At 41.6% G+C, this 22,458-nt stretch overlaps 1 protein-coding gene across 3 annotated transcripts in view; it reads left to right on the top strand.

Annotated features, from left to right (window-relative positions):
• The window catches only part of RP1 (RP1 axonemal microtubule associated), a 186,153-nt gene that overhangs the window by 143,894 nt on the left and 19,801 nt on the right, over nucleotides 1-22,458 (top strand). For all 3 annotated transcript variants that reach the window (XM_081013254.1, XM_081013252.1, XM_081013253.1), the window contains 6 exons: nucleotides 3,271-3,523; nucleotides 5,291-5,529; nucleotides 10,992-11,118; nucleotides 12,237-12,385; nucleotides 21,225-21,432; nucleotides 22,287-22,346. In XM_081013254.1, the coding sequence (XP_080869380.1) occupies nucleotides 3,271-3,523; nucleotides 5,291-5,529; nucleotides 10,992-11,118; nucleotides 12,237-12,385; nucleotides 21,225-21,432; nucleotides 22,287-22,346 (1,036 nt within the window). The remainder of the gene's footprint in view (nucleotides 1-3,270; nucleotides 3,524-5,290; nucleotides 5,530-10,991; nucleotides 11,119-12,236; nucleotides 12,386-21,224; nucleotides 21,433-22,286; nucleotides 22,347-22,458) is intronic.

Genomic DNA, 22,458 nt, shown 5'->3' with positions numbered 1-22,458 from the left:
ATATTGCTTGCGAAAGTCGAAGGAAAAGGAGCTGCAACATCCAAAGCACACATGCAAAACAACGCTTAAATGCTGGCAAATTAGCAGTGCTGATGCTGTCAGAAATAGCCACCTTCTATCATTCAATAACCAAAGGGCTGGAATAAAATAAAATAAAATAGGTGGATAAAGGAGCACTGGGAATGTTTGTACAAGTTTATGGGGTTTTGGAGGAGTCATGAAGTTGCAAAGCTGAGGGGGCTGGGTCCAGATCTAGACATGGCTAGATGGAGCCATTGGGGCTCTTTCAGTGAGTCTGTTCTAAACAATGACCAAGTCCAGATCCAGACCCGAGTTATTACCCCATTCAGATCTGCCTCTCCTTTGCTTTCCATGAAGATGAATCTGGCTTCTTCAGCTGCTATTCCACAGGGTAGCTGCATGCCAACTGGAAAATCTCTCGCAACTCCAGGAATTCCCATATCGTAGCTCCCAAGGACTCTGAGGATATTAAGATAACCTTATATATTTAAAGGATTCTAAATACAATTTGCAGACTACTGTGATGTGCATCAATACCCTGCTGAAACAACTGTGTTTAATGACAGAGAAAGGAGAGCCTCTCAAGCTTTACAGCTGCAGCCTTAAGGGAATATTCCTGGAACTATAAGCACAGGATGTCATAATTCTAATTTCTATTGACTCTTTCCTATACAAATCACTTCTCTTAAGGAATGTGTATAGAAATATATACCATGCATATAAAATGTAAACTGGCACTGCTGTAGTTCAACATCCATTCATTTAATGGGGTTTGTCTGGGAGCTTAATGCAAGACCTGCTGAAATAAATTGAGGTTGAACAGCAGCAGTACTTGGTGAATTGTGCCTATGATAGTAGATATTTGCTTATAATTCTGAACAGAAATCCAGGGTCCAAATCCAATGCAGATATCTCACTGCTACTTTTAAAAGAAATGTGAAGATATCTGATCACAGATCTGCAACATCTTGGCTAGTTTGGCCCTTTGTAACCACTAAAACAGCTGAGCAATTGAACAACTTGCACAGGAAAATTGTTGAATTTCCCTTCCTAGAGATTTATAAGAAGAGAGTTGATAAGTATCTGTCAGTGTAGTGAATCCTGCTGCTGCAGGGGTTGAGCTATATGACTCATGAGATCCCTTCCAAAAATTGGGAATCTGATTCAGCCGCATTAATAAGCCTAAATTGAATTTACTGCTTGTAGCTGTCACAATTGTATGATAGAAGAAGATGAAGCAATTCAATTAAATCAAATCACAGTGAATGAAGCTGGTTTATATTGCTTAAGTAATTATCTTTCTAGTTAAATGCTCTCATTGGTTTAATGGGTTAAATGAGTAGGAAATTGTCATTTTGCCTAACTAAAGCAGAATCTAAATCAGGCGAGCCAATTTAATAAAATGGTTTTGCTTTTCATCAATTACATTTCCAATGAAGTGTATGTGTCTTTACACAAAGGGAGAAATAACATAGGACAAAAATACATTCTGGCTAACAGCGAGAGCTGTGTAATTTAATGCATCATAAGGCAAATTCATTGATAACAATGGGGTGATTTTGACCACTGTTTCCTGAGGACTTTGATTTATTGTCCTATTGAAAGGAATTAATGACAGATTTCAAACTGAAAAGTACTAACAGGAAAGAAAGATGAATATTGCTGGTATAGCCTATTATGTACAACTCTGCATATAGTGTGCCACCATAACAAGATTTGCCATTTCAAATAACAAAATCAAAAGTGGTGCAGTGTTCCAGAAGTTATTTACAATACATTCTTCTTGACTATTGACTATTTGGGGCTTTTTATACTTCCCATTAAGAGCTGTACTTTGTCATGGTAACTGTTTTTGGAAGAGTATAAATATGTGAAGGTAAAAATGTCAGAAATTCTATTTTTCTAGTTGAAATTATATTCTCCAGGCTACATTTCCTGGGAGTATTTGTAGAATATACCTGGATCAAAAGATACGTGTAAGAATCTGATTTTAATTTAATCATGTTTTATTTCATTCTTCTTTGTCTCATTGTATAGAAGTTGTCAACAAGTAAAATTATAGCTGCTGCTGCTGCTTCCATCCATCTGGTCGTCTTGCTACCCACATGTGCCTACACTTCCTAGCCACTGCTCGTATTCTCTATTAAATAGGCACACATTCATTCCCTCTAATATAATTTATTCATCCCAACATGCATCTCTGCAGCTGCTACTGCACTGTTGTTTACTGGAAGCTAGAATAGTATTAGAAGTGTTCATTTGCACTAAAAAACCCACACCATTTCCTTGTCTTTATCAAACTCTCATGCACAGAAGACTGATAGCTTTCTGTGGTCAGTCTAATTGGCCATTGTTAGCATTGCCAGCCATACTTAGAATTTGAAACACTATAAGGAGTAAAACTTAAGCAGGCACACATAAATTGGTTGATTTGTTGTATTGCACTATGCTGTCATTCACAGAGTTGCTGCTGAGTAGATGGAGAAAATCATGCATGGTATTAGTATGAACCAGTCATTTTCAAGCTTTCTGTGTCCATGGAATCCTTCTCATTTCAACATTCCTGCCAAAGAACCTTTGCAGAAGAATCGGGGAGGGGGTGTTGTAGGGTCCATATGGGATACTGAAGAGTCCTATTGGCCCATGTGAACTGAGTGCCCATATCCTTGAATACACCCAGAATTCCCCTGCAGGTCTGTATTGTATGGCAAGCTGTGCGGTGGAAATTGAACTTCTATTACTAATACTTTAATTCAGGAACCTTTCCAGGAATTCCATGATTCCAAACAACACAGTTTGAAAGTCATCAATTTAGACCAAAATACCAGAGACAGGGAGCTGGCCAATGAGTTTAAATCCTGAAACAGCTATGGATTTTCTGGGTTTATGCTGCACATACTGTTCAGCCACTGTGGTCTACCTGTAAAGTTAACAGCAGCAGCTGCATACTTTGAATGCTGCTGGAAAATATTACTATAGGAATCATTAGTTAATAAATGTATCTCAATCTCAAGTTCCCAAAAGCATTTTAGGCAGGACAGAGTTCTACTAGTCTCTGAACAATAAGACCTCTGCATATGAATAAGGTATCTAAAAGCTATTGAACCAGTTTTGCGTTTAAGTACCAGTAAAAGGAACAACTGAACAGGAAAACAATTCTTTTTTCTAACAGAGTAGTTGAACTGAGCGATGTTTAATATGTTTTTATTAAGTGGATGTTGGCCCTGCTTTATTTCCTTTCCCCAATAGTTGAATACCTTCAGTGTCCAAGCAATAGATCTAGGAATGTTGAGCAAAGTGGTTGTGGAACACAATAGATCTGGTTATGGAGCGGGTTGGTACATTGACCGAATAATGATACAAGAATCAGAGAAGAATAGTGACCAGTATGTATTCCTGTGCCAGCAATGGTTGGACAGTGGAGTTGGTGATGGAAAAATGAAACGAGAGGTGCAACTTCTTGGAAAAGTTAGGAAAGAGAAGCTGGCTGAAAATTTTCATGGTGAGATGCAAAATTATAAAAATATATTAAAGATTCTGTTTTGATAGATTTTATTTTGTCTTTCAGGGATGGGTCTGTTGAAACAAAAAAATGCTATTCAAATATAATATACCTTTATTCTAAGTGAGATCATTCATGTATCCCCATGGCATTTTGCAAAGTGGGATAATACAGTTAGTGCGTGTGTGTGTGAATATGTGTGTGTACACACACAGAGAGAGATACAGAGACTAAGAAGTATAAGAAATGATTTAAAATTAGATTTGGGGATTAGATGCAACAGAAGGTGGTGAGGAGAGAAAAACAAATAGGAGACTTCTTCAGGCATGATGAATGACAGACCAAAGGCTCTTGTATCTGAAGCTATTTCTGATATATCTAATCTGTTTTAGCAGTATTTTCTACCTCACCTACACCCCATTTAGGGTAAAAAAGTAAAGGTAAGCCCCATTTAGGAATGTTGTTTTAAAATGTGATGAACTGAAACATGCCCACAAACCCCTTTCTTGGTCAAGGGGGTGGAGAGAGTGTTGGTGAGGCAGTAGCAGCAGTTCCTGGATGTTACAGACTATCTGGATCCATTTCAGTTTGGGTTTAGGAGCAGTTTTACCACTGAATCAACCTTGGTTGCCCTGATGTGGCTGGGGAAACCCAGCCAGATGGGTGGGATAGAAATAATAAAGGATGATGATGATGAATGAAGTGCATTGAGAGCAGCGGCTCATCCCTACTTGCTCTTGCCCCACCATTTTCCCCTGGGGAAATGCAATATTTAGCACTGAATAGGAGCAAATGTCCCCTTCATGGATCACTGCCTTGCCGTGGCGATGGGGCGAAGTGATGTATGGAAGTGAGAGCTGGACTATCAAGAAGGCTGATCGCCAAAGAATTGATGCTTTTGAATTATGGTGCTGGAGGAGACTCTTGAGAGTCCCATGGACTGCAAGAAGATCAAACGTATCCATTCTTAAGGAAATCAGCCCTGAGTGCTCATTGGAAGGACAGATCGTGAAGTTGAGGCTCCAATACTTTGGCCACCTCATGAGAAGAGAAGACTCCCTGGAAAAGACCCTGATGATGGGAAAGATGGAGGGTACAAGGAGAAGGGGACGACAGAGGACAAGATGGTTGGACAGTGTTCTCGAAACTACAAACATGAGCCTGACCAAAACTGCGGGAGGCGGAGGAAGACAGGAGTGCCTGGCGTGCTCTGGTCCAGGGGGTCACGAAGAGTCGGACACGACTAAATGACTAAACAACAACAACAACAGGAGCAAATGTCAATTGGGTTTTCTTCAGATTGATGCTTCCTCCGATTTATTGCTAAAGAATTAGTTCTCCAGAGGAAAGTGGTGTGACAAGGGCAAAACCACTTGGACCTGTGCCTAGAAAGTGTGGGACAATGGGGAAACTGCTCAGACCCATCCTTTCTAGGCACGGGACAAGCATAAGACCGGATGAGCCCTGGAACATGCAGAGTATTACTCTGTCCTTCTTGCTTGATCTCTCAGCAGTTTTTGATCCCATTGATATCATATGAGCAGAAACACTGTTAAAATTGTAAAACAATGTACAATGTACAAATTCAGAATAGTATATAAATGATTAACAATCACGGCACTATTGCTAGTATTGAAATATCAAGGGTTTAACTGTTGGCTTATTTCATGCACTCTGTGGCTAACAAAAGTTCAAAATTGTGGAGCAAATTCAGATTTCTGCAACACTACAGTCAATTTGTTATTTCCTACTGATTTGCTTTTCTAGGTACTTGGGATGTCACTGTTACAACAAGAGGCATTTCAAGCAATGCTATGAACCCTAAGTTGACTCTTACGGTTTGTGATGACAAAGGGGCATCTTCTTCAGTCTTTATTCCCAAAGGATCATTTAAGAGGGCTGAGGCTTATCAGGCAACACTGGAGCTGGATAAGAAGTCTAATATGATATGCAAAGTTCGCTTGGAAGTAGAAGACACAGATGGGGAAATATGGCATTGTCGTGAGGTAAATCCTAATTATGCATTTGTATATTATACTGGAAGAAAAAACTTCTTTATATAACCTTGTTGGGCTTCCAGGGACAAGGCTAAATCAAAGGCCCCTGTGTCCATTCCCTCGTTCCTCTCCTTTTGCACAAATGGCCACAAATCACTAGGATATTCTGTTCATGGTTTTTATTAGGGATTATGTTACAGCACATTTCACACCCCAACAAAGATCTCCTGGGCATGAAGACAGCCTCCCGGATTAGGGTTTTAGATAGTCCCCTCCAATAGTCACTCAGAATTTTCACTCAGTAACATTTGGGTATCCAGTAAAGGTAGTCCAGCAGCTCCTTGTTGGGTGGCTTTACCTCTACCTTCCTTCCTTCCCCATCTCTACCTGCAGAAGGAGGTGGGGAGCCCTCTTGCTTTTCCCTTGCAGGACTGTTCTACCTCTCTGAAGGCTGAGGCAAATAAGCTCTGTGTCAGTGCATCCCCACTTCTGGGACTCAAGAGCAATCCCTTCAGGCATAGCCTACTGTTCACTAGACCCCCAGATTCCTCCAGTCTCATTCCAGTCAGCTTCCCAGCCCCAAGGCATTGGTTAGGTGTAGCCTGAAGCTTCACGCCCCCCCCCCCCCACTTGCTTGCCTGCTTGTTTCAAGCTATCTTTCTGTATTTCCTACTCATTAATATTCTGCCTGTGTTATTTGTGTTTGCTGCTGCTTGGATAAATGCATGAATCTGACTTCTGGAACTTTTTGTAAGTAAAGTGTTTTAAACTTACTTTATGACTTCTACAAGAGGGGTAGAAAAGAGAGGAGCACTTCGCAAGTGAACTAAATGGGATCGAAAGGTCTATATTTCCACATTATACTGCTGCTTAACTTTTCTGAGTTTAAACTCTGCTACTGAGGGCTCTCTCCTGCTGTTGAATGAGTTTAGCCCCACATTTTGAATTCATTCCCTGTTTAGGGAAGTTTTTAATGTTTAATGCTGTATTGTGTTTTTAATATTCGGTTGGGAGCTGCCCAGAGTGGCTGTGGAAACCCAGCCAGATGGGCGGGGTATAAATTATAAAATATTTTATTATTATTATATTATGTGCCCAGCCAATTCTTTTGTTATTTACCCCACACACATGGATCGTGTGAATTCATATTTTTCTCCCACAAGACCTCCACTCTGTCCCCCTCCTCCCCTTTTTCCTATCTTCCTTCTGCACACAGAGAGGAAGCTGCCTGTCTTGTCCACCAGCAGGCTGTCTTCTCAGCCACACTTTACTGGCAAGCCTTGCCTCTGCCTCTGAGCAGTTGAAAAACACAGGTACTGTAGAGCTGTCCCCAGCTATCCTTCACAAACCTACTCTCTCTCTCTCTCTCTCTCTCTCTCTCTCTCACACACACACACACACACACATTCCTATTTAAAGGGATGTGATTTTCAGAAAGCATCTTCTAGTTGTGCTCAACAGTTATCTAATAGTCTTATGTAACATAATGCTTAGATCTGTTTGTCACATATCAAACTATTCACATAATATTCATATCTGTGTATAGCAGAACTATTACAGCTTCCATAGTATGTGTCAAAAATTTATTTGGGAAGAAATGTTTTCTTTTTTAAAAAAAAACATGAATGGTGAGGGCTGGGAAGATTCCCTCCCCGAGTCACTTAGTGAAGTAGTTGGCAGGTGGTTAAGAAGACAGAAGGAAGTGTTATTACATAACACAATTACAGATTTCACTATGGTAGTATGATTTCACTGTGATGATTGCCACTGGCTTAGCCAAGGGGTTGGGGGGGCTGGGGGGGGGCTGATGGGAGCCAGAGTCCAGCAATATCTGCAGGGCTACTGCCTTCCCATGCCTAGTTTGGATGGATGAAAAAAGATGCTTTATTTATTAGTGTCTGGCTATACTTCACCTCCAGCTGATGTCTTTGAATGATTGTGTTTTGCGTTCCTTCAGTCCTTCCAAGGGCTGGAGTAAACCTGTTTCCTCTCTAATGCAGAGGAGTGACATTGTTCTCTAACATATTTGAACATACATTTATTTATTTATTTATTTATTTATTTATTTATTTATTTAATAATACAGTGATCCCTAAAGAGTTTGCATAAAATATTAAAACTAAATATAACAAAATATAGCAATGAAAGAGTTAATATATAGCTCAATAAAAACAGAAATCTATTATCTAGGGACATGACATGTGCTTAAAAGTAGCTATTGTTTCCACTTCCTGGATTGCATGTGGGTGAGTATTACCAACCGAGAAGGCCTGCTTTCTAGATATCACAAGGTGACATTCCACTGATCATCGTATAGTCAGCAAAGCCTCCTCTGAAGATCTTAGTGATCAGCCAGGTATGTTGGCCTGCTAGGTATCCTGGTCCTAAGTTGTTTAGAGCTTGAACATGGCTCAGTAGCTAATCGGCAGCTGTAAGAAACGTTCTCATATATTTATTTGGATCAGCTACACCAAGGTGCGGACTTCAATATTACCTAGTAAAACATGGCTCTATATCTACATATTCTCAAACTGGCTATTATATTCTGGTCTTGCAACTAACAAAGGGAGACAGTGACAATGCCTTGACAAAAGTACCTGCCATGTAAACTGACATCCCAGGAAAGAGGCAGAGCACCAAAGTGACAGCCTCTCCAAGTATGTCTAGGATGCTGAAGCTAACGTCATCAATTGCAGCAAAATAGCTGTGTTGCAGAAAATATAAGGAATTTTCCCTGACAAAATAAAAGTCAAAATGCTTCTGGGGAATAGCTTTTAATTCATAGTTGTAATTGAAAGTCTTGCATCGTTTCTAAATTGCTCCGCTGATGATTTCATTTCCCAGAAGGTGAAAGATGCAAAAAGAGGGTCATATCTTTTGGGCCTTGTCCTCACCAACAGGGAGGAACTGATCAATGAAGTGAAAGTACAGAGAACCTTGGGAGGAAGTGATACACAAGCAAGGGAAATCTGAGTGTAGTTGAACATACACTCTGGACTTTAAGGAGGCTCATTTCAAAAAGCTAACAGAACTACTAGGTGAAGTCCAATGGTCAAAATCACTCAAAGAGATAGGAGTCCAAGATGGATGGGAGTTTCATAAAGGTTAACTATTGAAGGCACAAAGACTGGCAATTCCAACAAGAAAGAAAAGTGGGAGGCACCAAAATAAACTGCATAAAAAGCTTACAGATGAGCTGTGTTGGAAGAAGGGACTATATAAGAAATGAAATAAAGCAGAAATCACAAAGGAAGAGTGTACAAGAGTAGCCAATAGTTGCAGGGAGAAGGTTGGGTGAGGCAAAGCTCAGAGCGACATCCACTGCCTCACCTGTAGATGTAAAGGAGTTGTGTGTCATCAGCATATTTCTGACTGCATACTCCAAAACTCCAGTTAACCCCAGACAACAGTTTCTTGTAGATGTTAAACAGCACAGGGGATAAAATTGAACCCCGAGGAACCCCACATTGAAGGCTCCACAGGGCTGAAGAGCACTCCCCAAGCATCACCCTCTGGGGGGGGGGGACCTCCAAATAGGACTGGAACCACCACAAAGTGGTGCCACCCACCCCTAACTTAGACAGCCACTCCAGAAGGATACCATGGTTGATTATATCAAAAGAGGTCTGAGAGGTTGAAGAGAATTAACAGGCACATATTTACCTCTCTCTCTCCCAACAGAGGTCATCACGTAGGGTGACGAAAGCAATTTCTGTTCTGAAACCAGGCCAAAACCCTGATTGAAATGAAAATAAAGAAAATCCATTTCCCCCAACAGCATTTACACAAAATATATTGGGTCTAAATGAAATATTAGATACCGTATTTTTCTGTGTATAAGACTAGGTTCCCCCCCCCAAAAAAAATAATGTCCAAAATTTGGGGGCATCTTATACATAGATTTCCCTCCCCCCATTTTCTTAAATCGGAGTCCCCCCCGCAATGTCTTATACATGGGGGCGTCTTATAGATGGAAAAATACGGTACTTTCAATAGGTGATATCCAATGAAGTCATGCTCTGAGCAGACCCATCAATGGACTTATTGCTTTACTCAAACTTTGGATATTGGAGTGTGTGTGTGGTTTGTTTTTTAAAGCTCTTACAAAACCATGTTTTCCACAGTGTATTCTGAAGTCATTTTTAAAGTAGGGTTTTCAAGAAACATCCTCCACAGAGGGTGATAAATGCACATTTCATAAGTATTTACAGGAAGGAATGTTTTTTCTTGCAAATGCTGGACTGATTCAAACATTCAGAGGATGATAGATGGTATTATATATGTAGGGAGATGAACTCTTCTGTGCTGCCTTTGGTGGCAATGTCTCCTGCATACAGGGGTGCAGCGTCTGCGATCACCACCTGGGGCAGACACACATGCACCGGAGGTGGGTGGGGTGTGCCACCAGGCAGTGCACTCACCCACCAGAGCCCGCTGCTTCTGCACTGTGGCTGCCTTGTAGCATTGGGCTGTCATGCGAGGAAGCTGCCTCCACAGCTCCCTTGTGCACCAGGTCCCAGCGTTGGAGAGGGGTGCTGCCGCCGCCTCTCCAACACTTCTGCCCCTGGGTCAGGCTTGACTTTGGGGTGGAGCTGCAGCCAGCTCATAGTGTTGGGCCACCATCTGAGGAAGCTGCCTCTGCAGTTCCCTCTAGCGTTGGAGAGGGGCGACAACACTGCCAGTTTTTCCCGGGTCACCCGGGTCAGGCCTGACCCAGGAGTGGAGCTGTGGCCAGCTGATGGCTGTGCCCTCCCTCTTCTATTCAGATGGCCCGGGGCAGCCCTAGGGAGAAGGAGCCAGTGCTACCACTGCCCCAGCCCCAAAGGGCGGGCCCAGGCACGGCTTCTCTCAATGAGGAAACCTGTTGTGGGGGCACCTAGTTGTGCCCCCTTAAAAAATGCACCCGGAGCTACACCCCCCAGGTGCCCCCCCCGGCTATGCCGCTGCCTGAAATTGTGGCTCAACGCTTGTATTTGCACCATGGCTAATGTTTCAATATCTCATTATTTGTACACAATAGATAATCAATAACTATGCTTAGGATATAGCATGCTCTAGTTTTGAACCAGTAGAACTTAAGTGATCTGAACTGATGGCTGGAGTCTGGGACTTAGGGCTGATTCTCACAATATGACTGCCACGTGGTTGTGTCTGCTTGGAAGATGCTAATTTGGTGTAGACCCCATTGCTGTCTTCAAGGGCTATGGAGTTCTGTATGTCAGCCGGGGACAAACCATAGGACTGGATTGGAAAATCTCTCATCCTCCAGATGATGCTAGATTCCAAATCCCAGGAGCCCCTGCCCATGAAGCTGAAAATCAAGGATGATGAACATCTGGAGAACATGGGTCCACCCATCCCTGCCATAGAATGTGTCCATTGGTTTCATGCCCTGTTTGTGAGCTTCCCAGAAACAAATTACAGGCCTACATGGAGCTTGGTTTGATCTATACATATCTCGTTTTGTACAGGTGAAACTTCAGCACAGAAAAAGCAAACAAATCCTGGAATTCCCATGTGTCCAAGATTTTTCAGATGCTGAAGGAAGCACAGTGGCTGAACTTCCAGTTCTCACAGCTGGCTGCAACTTTTTAGCAGGTTTGTTAATTGCCACACAGATTTGTTTGCTTGTTTATTTCATTTGAAGCATTTTTACCTCACTCTTCAGCCAAAGGGCTCTCAGAGCTGCTTTCATCAGATTTGTCACACACACCAGTCCCTGCAAACGTAAAGATTTAAAATACCAATAAAAAAAGGAAAATGGGAAGAGTAGGGAAGAGGAACATAAGAAAACACTGACACCAATTTCCTCAGTGGTGCTTCTGACCAGCTAGAATAGAAACAATTCAGGGAGAGGAGAAGTCCTATGGAGCAGATCTCTCAGCAGAGCCAATGGGGTGGCCCTGCATCTCATGCTTTTCTCTGTTACAGCCTGATGAAAGGCCGCTGGTGGTGACACATGAGAATTGGCAAAGTCAGAAAAGGGAGAATCTTAAAGTTCTGCTTATTTTACTGTGCAACATTTAGCTAAAATTACCATTCACAGGCTGGGAATAGTTCAGTAAGTCCTCAGTATGCAGAGTGGATACTAATGCCAGCATTGTAAATCCATGTAAAAGCCACTTCTTCTGTAGACTTGCCACTTGTGAAGATCCACACACAAACAAGTTATTCAAGGAAGAAGAGCTAGAAGAAGAGAAGATTCTCTTGTGTATAATCCCTGACCGCGAAGAGGGCTTAGCAATGCTGCAGGAAATGTCTGCAGCATGTCTTTTTTCACTATTATCCCACAAGGACAACGTCATTTCTCACTCACACACTCATCTTCCATACCAGCACATTGGCAGCACACTCATATGCACACACCCTACCTTTTTGCCTGGGAGTGATAAGGAGCTTCCAGAAAGGCTCTTAGGGTAGCAGCCAACTCAGAGCAGACCTACTGAAAATAATGGACCTAACTTTCTCCTGCTTATTAATTTCAGTGTGCCTACTGTGAGCAAAACTTAGTTACATGCCATCCTTAGTATTGTAAAAAGTGCTCATGAACCAAGCCCAAGACTTCCTCCCTGAGGTCCTGCCCATAGCTGTGCAAGCTGAGGCCCACCCAGCGGTCTCCTAATAAAAGTATATTGCTATTAACTTGTATGTGTATAGTGCTATTAACTTGTATATGTTTATTGAGTGAGAGTCAATACCTCTTGCTTTTCCTACAGTTAAACAGTATGTTCTGTACATCTCAACGGACTCCTCCCCAGAATCAGGAACAGACTCAGATGTGTACGTCACTTTGAAAGGATCCATGGGAGACACTGGCAAGAGGAAATTAGTTAGGAATGGAAAGGACACTTTCGCCATGGGGAAGGTAGGTTGCCAGGTGCACTGTCTTGCAACAATACCTGTTTTGTAATGCTTTGCATTACAGAAACTACAGGTGCACAGTGGCATACGAAGGAGGGGCAGAGGGAGCGGGCCACCCCGTGTGCCACCCTGGGGTGTGTGTGACAGGATAGGCCGCTGCCTCCTCCCAGGTGTGGAGCAGCGAAGGGTGCAGTATGGGCGCCGCTTGCTGCATCCGTACGGGCTGTTACGCATGCGCAGTCCGATCAGGCTGCCGCTCGCGTGTGGCATCTGTACTGGCTTTCGTATGGCTGCCACTCGCATGGTGTCCAATTGGGCTGCCCAGCGGTTGACCCCGCCCCTCAGCATACCGCCCCGGGTGATGGAGAGGGTTCCTTTGCCACTGCAGATGCACATGTAATAATGTTGTTTAACGTGAGAACAAGAGCCTGCTGGATCAGACCAGTGGCCCATCTGGTCCTGCATCCTGTTCTCATGGTGGCTAAACCTGCAAACAGGACTTGATCTCAACAGAATTCTCCCCTTCTGTGGTTTCCAGTAACTTGTTCATTATTACACTTGAATGTTTTGTTACTGCCTATTTTAGAAAATGGGACGCGGGTGGCGCTGTGGGTAAAACCTCAGCGCCTAGGGCTTGCTGATTGCAAGGTCGGCGGTTCGAATCCCCACGGCGGGGTGAGCTCCGGTCGTTCGGTCCCAGCTCCTGCCCACCTAGCAGTTCGAAAGCACCCCTAAGTGCAAGTAGATAAATAGGTACCGCTTTATAGTGGGAAGGTAAACGGAGTTTCCGTGTGCTGCGCTGGTGCTGGCTCGCCAGAGCAGCTTCGTCACGCTGGCCACGTGACCCGGAAGTGTCTCCGGACAGCACTGGCCCCCGGCCTCTTAAGTGAGATGGGCGCACAACCCTAGAGTTGGACATGACTGGCCCGTACGGGCAGAGGTACCTTTACCTTATTTTAGAAAATAATGCATAAGTGTGCTTTCCTTGAGCATTTAATGAAAACATGGGCATTAAAAGTTTAGCTATGTAACTGTTTAATTCTCTTTTCAAATCGGTAACCAAATAGTTGTCAACATAGTGCTAAACCCTACATCCAGTAGGCCAGGACACGCTAGTAGGACAGGTTGACCTTAGTGCCACAGTCTAGCCAGTGCCTCCTCCCTTGTCTGCTCCATGCCCTAGCAATGTCATAACCTTTCGGTTGGACCAGTGTTAGCAGGTGAGGGTTAGCTGAAAGTTGGGTGTGAATGGAGAATGGCAGAAGAAATTACAGTAGATAAATAACAATATTTTAGGAGGCATGTGTGCATGGGAAGGGACAAATATAAAGGAAAAAGCCTTCAGCAAATTCTGTCGAAAATGGCGAGAGTGAACCACAATACCTCCAGAGCAAATGTCTGCCTTTAGCTTGACACAAGGAAAATTCTGTGACAAAGAAATGGTTTAGGTATCAATTGAAAATGATGTTAGTAATTGCCAGCTGATTATGCCAAACTCTGTCTCCATTTGCCAACATTTTGTAACTGCCTCTGCCTCTGCACCACCATTTTGAGACTGGTGACCCTCAGTAATTTTGGGCTGTCTCTAATGAGATATGGGGCTAGAAAGTTTGAGAACCTCTGCACTAGAGGATTTCAGAACAGTTTTTCACAAAGGAAGTCAATTTTAGTTATTGTAGCTAACTGCGACCCCAAAAAGTTGACACATAATGTTCACAATGGTTTTTTCCCAGGAAAGTGTGCTTAGAGTTGCAGTCTACATTTAAATTTCTTACATTAATTTCTTACATTAAATGAAATAAAGTATTTTGTAATAGTTGTTTACATGGCATAAATGGCTGATCCTACCAACTCTCTTCAGAAATACGACATTAACTCAAATTTGTTACCACCTTCTGCAGTTAATGTGAATCCTCCATGTATCATTCACTGCAATAAGTAGATTTAGAACATTTACTGCAGATTCGCTAATACAACCTTCCCCAGTCTGCATCATCCAGATGTTTTGGATTATTATCATAATTATAAAATTTATTACCTTCCCTTCAGCAGGTTCTGGGGCAGGTTACAACAATTTAAAATTCAGAATGAAAAAACAATTATAGGAATACAATGGATCCTGAAAACACACATTTAGATTGGAATTCACATCAGCTCTAGTCTTGCTGGCTGGTACTGAGGGGAGTTGTAGTCCAAAATGTCTGGAGGGCAGGCTCCTCTATAAAATTTGTCATAGCTGTATGTGAGATTATAGGTCGTTTTTGTAAGGGTAAGCCTGCTCTTTACTACTGGCGGATTACGTATAGTAGAAAGCATTCCCCTACATGCAAAGGAGAATGAATCACATTCTACCAAGCAGTTGCTTTCCTAATTAGATGTCATGAGAGAGGTCTTTGCCTGTGTAATTATACCACAGCTTTAAATTGTGGTAATATATTATTTTCTTTATTGCATGCACTTTTATTTTCATCTCCTTCTGCTGCCTTCAAGCTTCTAAAAGATTCAGCTTCTCACGAAGAAAACTACCTTGAGCAATACTTTACATATGCAGACAATATTATAAAATAAAATTATTACCTGCAATTTAATGACTACTTTCAATAGGATAATTTTGTCTCTTTCTTGGTATTTCTTAAAATATAGCGGTGATGGGTGGATCGTAAGCTCATGAAGCCACAAACCCCTTTCTCCAACATTAGGATACTAAACCAGTTTGCTGGGCCACACCCCGGGGGATTTTTCTACTGACCTTTACAGATATACTGTCTGTGAACATGCCAGGACATTTCCTCCTTCTTCTGGAAAAAGGCCACAATCCACAGTGGTCCTTTAGGCATGCACATGAGGTTGCAGAAACCCAGTGAGATTTATGGATTATTTTTTTTAAAAAAAACAGACAACCCAAAACAGCAGCCTCCACTACTCACCTCGGTAACTGTTTTTGAAACTCCATTAAGCATCAAAAGCATTTTGTCATGTGACACAGGAGGAGTAGGGGCTGGCTGCATTGATTTAGAAAGAAAGAAAGCTAAACAGATCCTTCCATATATTATAGCCCTTGAATTGGAAAACATGGAATACTGCATGCCAGTTCAGAAGTGTGCTGAAATTGTGGGTTGAATTTCAGTGCAAGGTCATGGGTTTATTTAATTAATACATTTTTCTTATACTCCCCTTTGTTACCATAAGGAAACTAAGCATGTGTGTGTGTGCGCGCGCACACACACACATACACACCATTTGTTTTCATTATTTGATAACATAACAGAACATAATTTTATTACGGTCAGAGACCAGCTTGAAAAGCACAACTGGGGCAGCTTTCACAAGAATAAAAAATACATTTAAAACACTGTACAACAACAGCTTAAAGATTAAAATCTGAGATAAATGCGTATTTGATACAACATTGCACAGGAACTGTGAGGAGATATATAATTGGATAGAAGCATTCCTAATAAATCCTCATCAATATTGCCTGGTGTTTGCTACAGAGATCCTACAAAATTATCTCACTAAGTAAGTGTGGTTGCCTATAAAAATGTTCCATTCTCCTGACTGTTTTATATGGTCATGACTGAAAAATATCAGTCTTTAAATATGATGGGATCATTTGATCCTTGCCTTAGCTGTGATTTATTTTTTTAATATGTTTACTTTTGGAAACTGTATGTTTGTATATTATGTGTGTTTTCGTTTCCTTAAACTAAAAACAGAAAAGAAACTCCAGTAGAACTGACTCATTTTTAGTCAAGCAGATATGTACCTTGAGTCCTGCCCCCTTTCCTCCTCTGCAGCAAGGGAACCTGGAAACAGGGAAGTGAAGGGTTTTACATTATCTCAGGTGTGGAATTTGCATGCTACACCTTAACAGTTGTTGTGACATTTTAAAATGTGCTTTGCCTAGCAATAATTTTTCCCCTGACTCTACAGTAACTGCCACTCAATGTAACCAAATTCCTGTTTAATATCATGTCAAAATATGGCATTAGCCTCATACAAATGCCACTACTGTTATAAACAGCAGATTAATGATGTAGAAATATATCAGAAAGTCTGAAATATTTAAGTACATTTTCAAGAGATGAGAAAACTGGGGCCCTTTGCATTGGATTCTGCCTGGTTTGGCTGAGCATCATCTGTAATCTGAAGATTGCTTCACAAATGACAGACAAAAATTTGATTGCATTTTTAGTATTCTGAAAATTACAGCTGTGTGTGACAGGACCAGGTGAAGACCTTGCTGAGCCTATGGAGCAGATGAGCAAGTCAAGACATTGCTTCACATGTCTATTGGCTTGTCTGAAAAGAAACAAACAAAAAGTTGTTCCTCTAGTTATTTGGCTGATTGACAGCCTCTGAACAACAGCAATATTGTTGTGTGTTCCTATGTGTGTGACCCTATTAGCTTTTTCCTACTCCAAAGGGTAAGACTTGAACCAATGGATTCAAGTTACAAGAAAGGAGAATCCAGCCACACATCAGGGAGACCTTTCTCACATAAGAACTGTTGGACAGTTCTCCCTCAGAAGGTGGTGGACTCTCCTTCCTTGGAGGTTTTTAAGCAGAGGTGGATGACCACCTGTCACAGATGCTTTAGCTTAGATTCCTGCATTGCAGGCATTTGGACTAGATGATCCTCAGTGTCCCTTTCAACTTTACAATTCTATGATCCCATTAACTGCAGTTCTTCAAATGGCATAAAGCAGCAGCACAAAAACCAGGCAGATGCTCCTGCGGGTGCAGGCCAGGATTAGAGAGGAGCATGGCTTGGGAAGAATCCTGAGGCACAGATTGAGAGGCCTGAAGAGCCACGTTCAGCCTCTGGGCCTGAAGTTTTGTACTTCTCTTATAGGGAGTACAACCCCATCCAACAAAGGCTATGCACTTTGCGCAAATCAGTAGAAACTCCACCCATCATTACCTCCATCTTTCCTGGGTTAAGCTTCAGCTTGTTCACCTGCATCCAGCCTATCTGCATCTGACAGAGTTCAAAACCACCAGTCCCCTCCTGCGATCAGATGAGAAAGAGAGAGAGAGCTGGCTATCACCAGCATCCAGACAACACTTCAGATTAAATCTTGGGAAAACCTTGCCTAGCAGTTTCATCATGTACAAACTGAAACCCTGCAGGCCCAAAGGCCAGAGTAGCAGCCCCCCCCCCCCAGCAGCAGCATCTGGGATGTGCTCTCCCAAAACTGAGCTATTGACCAGAGCAACTGAAGTGCAAGGAACTATTATTATTATTATTATTATTATTATTATTATTATTATTATTTTATTATTATATTTATGCCCTGCCTTTTTCAGTGTCAGGACCCCCCAATGAGTAAGCTTCCTGAGAAATCCAAAAGAACAAATAACTAAGTAATCAATAAAGCTTAATGTGTTTTCTTCGGCAGCTCTTAAAGTAATAATTTAACCATTTCAGCAGCCCTCTTCCATATAATTGTAGCAGCTTGTGCTGGCACAGTGACTTTCCACAAGAGTAGTTCTCACACGTTATGGTCACCACTTGTGGATATTTCCCAGCAACCCCTGCCAAAGAGGATGTAACATGTATATAAGCCCTCTAGCCTGTGTATTTGAGGCATTGCCTATTGTAAAGTAAAGGTTACAGGTCTCTGTGACTCTGGTTTTCTACCAAAAGCAAATAAAGCTATATTTATTCTAGTGACAATAACATAGATTGCATTTCCCTCTAGATTATTTTTCTGTTGTAGTCATTCCAGTCATTCTTTATTGGCTTTCTTTAAATCAATAACTTTATTCATGTGTTTCTTATTTATAGAGCACAGCTGCACAGAGCTAAGAATGGGGGCATGTTTTTAGCCCAGCTCCATATAATGTATGCAGGCTACACCAGTTTCTGTTTATACCATTTTTAGTCTAGCATCCATATAGGAACAACTCCCAAGAATGCAGGCTTCAGTTCCAACTTTTTCTCAAGAAACACTTTTGCCTTTTGGTCACACGAATCTTACACTCCCAATGTTTTATCTTTCCCTTTCACAGTAGTCATATGTCACATGTGGTTGTGGGGACAGAAAAACCAATGCACAAGCTCCTGCTCACAACCTGATTGCAATGAGCCCCTCTTCATGAGCAGGAGTTCATGCATTAAATATTCTGTTCCCACAACCACACATGGTAAGTGGCTACTGAAAGGAAAAGATATGATGGCCAGGTGTGGCTAATAGCACACCCCTGCTCCTTGCTTATGCCCTCAATGTGAGCAATGTGACGTGTTAACAGAGCTAATGCTACTCTTACTTTTAGCAAAAGCTTGTTTTAAACTCGTTAATACCATCTGAAATAAGTTCGAATCCTTACTTTTCCAATATTAAGTAGGGTATTTCTTTTTTTAAAAAAGCAGTTCTCCTGTTTCTTCATCTAATCTATATTGTTTTCTATCATTTGGATGTCAAAAGGTGTTAAATGCAAATCCTTATAGAGGAAAAGATATATCAGAATTTGTTAAAGGGGAAGATTGGCAAGTACTAGCCATTTGCGGGATCCTTTTACTGCTATTTCTATTCATAGATGTCCCAGTTTTCAAATTAAGGATGATGCTCTTTATGCCACTTCCACCAGACTCCATCTCTGTAATTCTATTTTAGGGAATAAAGTATCTCCAAAAGAAAGAGGGGAATAATCAGGCCACAAACTAGGAGTTATGAATCTCAGCTTTAAAAAAAAATCCAAGCCTGGCTATAACAGTTTCCTTTAGCTTCTAGGGAAGTATTTAAAATTGAAAGTGGGGATTATGGTAAATGAGTAGAAATTAAGGGCTATGGGAAGCAATTGACATTCAAGACCTGAAGATGAGGGGTATGGTGTGCCTGATTCTTCATTTCCATTTTTTCTGGGAATATTTTTGCTAACTAACCATCAAATCTGAACTACCGGTACTGAAGATATGTGATTGATGTTTATGCAAAGACTGTTTATTTTGAATCTGTTGCTGATAAGACAGCTACTTGCTGCCATGAACAGAAAGAGAAAGCTTTCGGAGCTGACATTGATAAATGCGGGATAAAGCCAACTCAGGTTAAAGAAAGTTGATTGGCATTTTCAGAACATGGGGCTTTGGGAAGCATTTCTGTGCATTAAGGTGATGTGAGGTACATTAAGGATATCACAAAAAATATGGAGTTTATATCAATAGAAATGAAAATATGAAAGGGCTTGCTGTGATTTTAAAGGGAATTTGCTTGCTTTCTAAGACAGAACATTTGAAATTTCAGTTTGGGACTTCTCTCTGTGACCAAAAAGATAAAACACATCTACTTCAAAGCAGTACAGTTTCAACATGAGAAGCAGCAGGACATCTTTTAAAACTTATTGCTCCCCCACCCCCCTTTAAGATATCTTTTGTACTCCAACTTTCCTTCAATAGGTCCCCAAGGTGGCTTACAACTGAAGGCAAGCCCATAATGAAATATTTAAACTGTAAAACAGCAAAATGAATGAAAATAGCAGTAAAACAGTAGAAGAGAATTCATATTAATCCTCTATGTGGTCTGTCACATAGATGACAAATGATATAGTACCAGACAAATATCTCAAATTCTAGGAGGGTACAGTGGTACCTTGGGCTAAGTACTTAATTCTTTTCGGAGGTCCGTTCTTAACCTGAAACTGTTCTTAACCTGAAGCACCACTTTAGCCAGTGGGGCCTCCTGCTGCTGCCGCGCCACCGGAGCACGATTTCTGTCCTCATCGTGAAGCAAAGTTCTTAACCTGAAGCACTATTTCTGGGTTAGCAGAGTCTGTAGCCTGAAGCGTATGTAACCTGAAGCGTATGTAACCTGAAGCGTATGTAACCCGAGGTACCACTGTATTTCATTGCTGGGGTTTCAGACAGACCATAACAGGTGGGAGCAGCTCAGCCAGTGTGGTGGAGTTGTGCAAATAGCCTCCTGGTTGCAGCATCGCTGCCACTTTCCAGGAGCGGAGGGCGCAAGATCACAGAGAGACCTGGACTATGCAGGCACAGTGGCTGTAGTGCTAGATTGGCTTTGCTATTGTGCCCATGCAGCCCCAACCTCACCATCATCTTGCCCCTTTTGGTACCACTGCCAAAAGGCTATTTCTTCTGCTCCACCCCAGCAATTGAGATGCACCTGCCAGCAGTACCACTAAACTGACTGCACTGTGTTTCATTTTATTGGCCTTCATCTCGCCCATTTCTATTTCTAACGGCAAATTAGTCCAAGAGAATGTTATGCAGCAAATTTATCTTTCAGTGCCAAGATGTTTTCAAGGTGATGGTTACAGTTTAAACAATAAATCAAAGGGATTTTGCAATGTGCAAATTTCTCTAAATATTAAACTGCAGTCCATGACCTGCTCATTGACAAGTGGTCCAATTGACCTTAATAGGTGGCTAATTCCAAATAAGACCAATTTATGTAGCAGAAGCATAGTTCTTATAGTTATTAGTGTTTGTGTAAATCTGTCTTTGTAAATTGTCCCTCAGTTCTGCATAACCCTTAACAACTGGATATGTGTATGCAGCTAAGCAGTGAATGTGACCCCAAGTCATGTGTTTGCAGATTCTCATTCTTTTCTATCCATGCATGTGCCCACAGAGGTCCATTGATTTCATTGGATCGTACCAATTCATTCTGTTTGGAAGTCAAGGTATTCTAATTTAGTTTTGCTCTGTGAGTGAATTGGGTTTCCCAAGTCTCCTCATTAGTGTCTGTCAGCATTAAATAATAAAACACTAAGCTTTGGTGTCCTTTTGCTTTTAGCTGCTTGGCAGTTTCATTTTATGATGTTCCAGCCTAACTATTCTGTTTATTAAGCCCTCTGAATGTTAATTGTTATCCCTCCAGGTGGATGTTTTTCAAGTGGAAGCCATAGATATTGGAACTCTATCTGAGCTGCTTGTGGAAAAAGGAAAAGGCTCTGATTGGCACCTTGAGAAGATTATTGTGAAGGAGCCAAAGTTTTCAGGAAAGGAGATACTTTTTATGGCTCAAACATGGCTGAGAGACAGAACTGATCGGAAAAGATGTGCCTCAGTAACTCTGACTGGTACAGGTCAGTATTGTTTGAGACATTACTTATTTGCTGAGAATCTCCTTCAGAACTGCAGACCATGCCACTTTTTCTATTTATTATAAGCCTGTTATAACAGAAAGCACACCATGCAGAATCTTTGCTTACCACAGCAATGGCCCTGGCCAGCTTAGCAGTTAGAATAAAGAATATTAATAAACTATTAGAACTCGCAACCAAATGGAATACAATTTTTATGGGAATTTTCTGTCACCAATTTCCTGTCATTTGTCTGCAAGCCATCCCGTTCTAAACCACTGGTTGAGTTACTGTAATGGCATGGAATGTTCACAGCCATTCCACCTACAGTATGAGAAGAAGCATCATTAATCTGACTGTTGATTAAACTAGCGGCTGCTAGTGGTAGGTGCTTTTTCTGTCCCTCTCTTCAGTTTGCCTTGGATTTTCTAGGCTTGAGCTCTGGAAATAACTCAGTTTTATTACTCAGAGTTTGAAACCTCCTTTTGTGTCACCTGAGGCAGGAAAGTCCCTGCCAGCATGCTAAACCAGTCCTGGGAAGCTGACTGGAATCTTTCAAGCCCACAGCAAAATTCGTTAATTTCACCCCAGGAATCATTTCCCAAGTCTTTAGGAATAATATTAAATAAAACATTTTAAAATAAATTGTAAAGGGTTAGGAAATCTGCGGCCCGCAAGATGTTGTAGGACTCCCATTGGTCCCAGCCAGCATAGATAATGGTGAGGAATGATGGCAGTCATAGTGAGTGCTGCAATGTCTGGAGGGCCTCAGGTTCCCCATCTATGATATAGACATTCATGGTTATATAGACATTCTTTTGCAAAACTAATGCAGCGTTCCATCTTGTTTTAATTAGAAATACAGGAAAGGAGAAGTACCACTGCCTCACTGTTACAAAAGCAAGAGATGAAATCAGGTATTTTACATCACTGCAGCTGTGTCAATCAGAATTCTATCTCTAACAATAGCATATGTCTATCAAAAGTGTGTGTGTGCGTGTGCGTACATGTACACACACACACACACAC

This window comes from Podarcis pityusensis, assembly GCF_964106645.2.
Source record: "Podarcis pityusensis genome assembly, chromosome: 7".
In the NCBI taxonomy this organism is placed as follows: Eukaryota; Metazoa; Chordata; class Lepidosauria; order Squamata; family Lacertidae; genus Podarcis; species Podarcis pityusensis.
The sequence above is the reverse complement of the archived record's forward strand: the minus strand, read 5'-3'. Positions and strand labels throughout refer to the sequence as shown.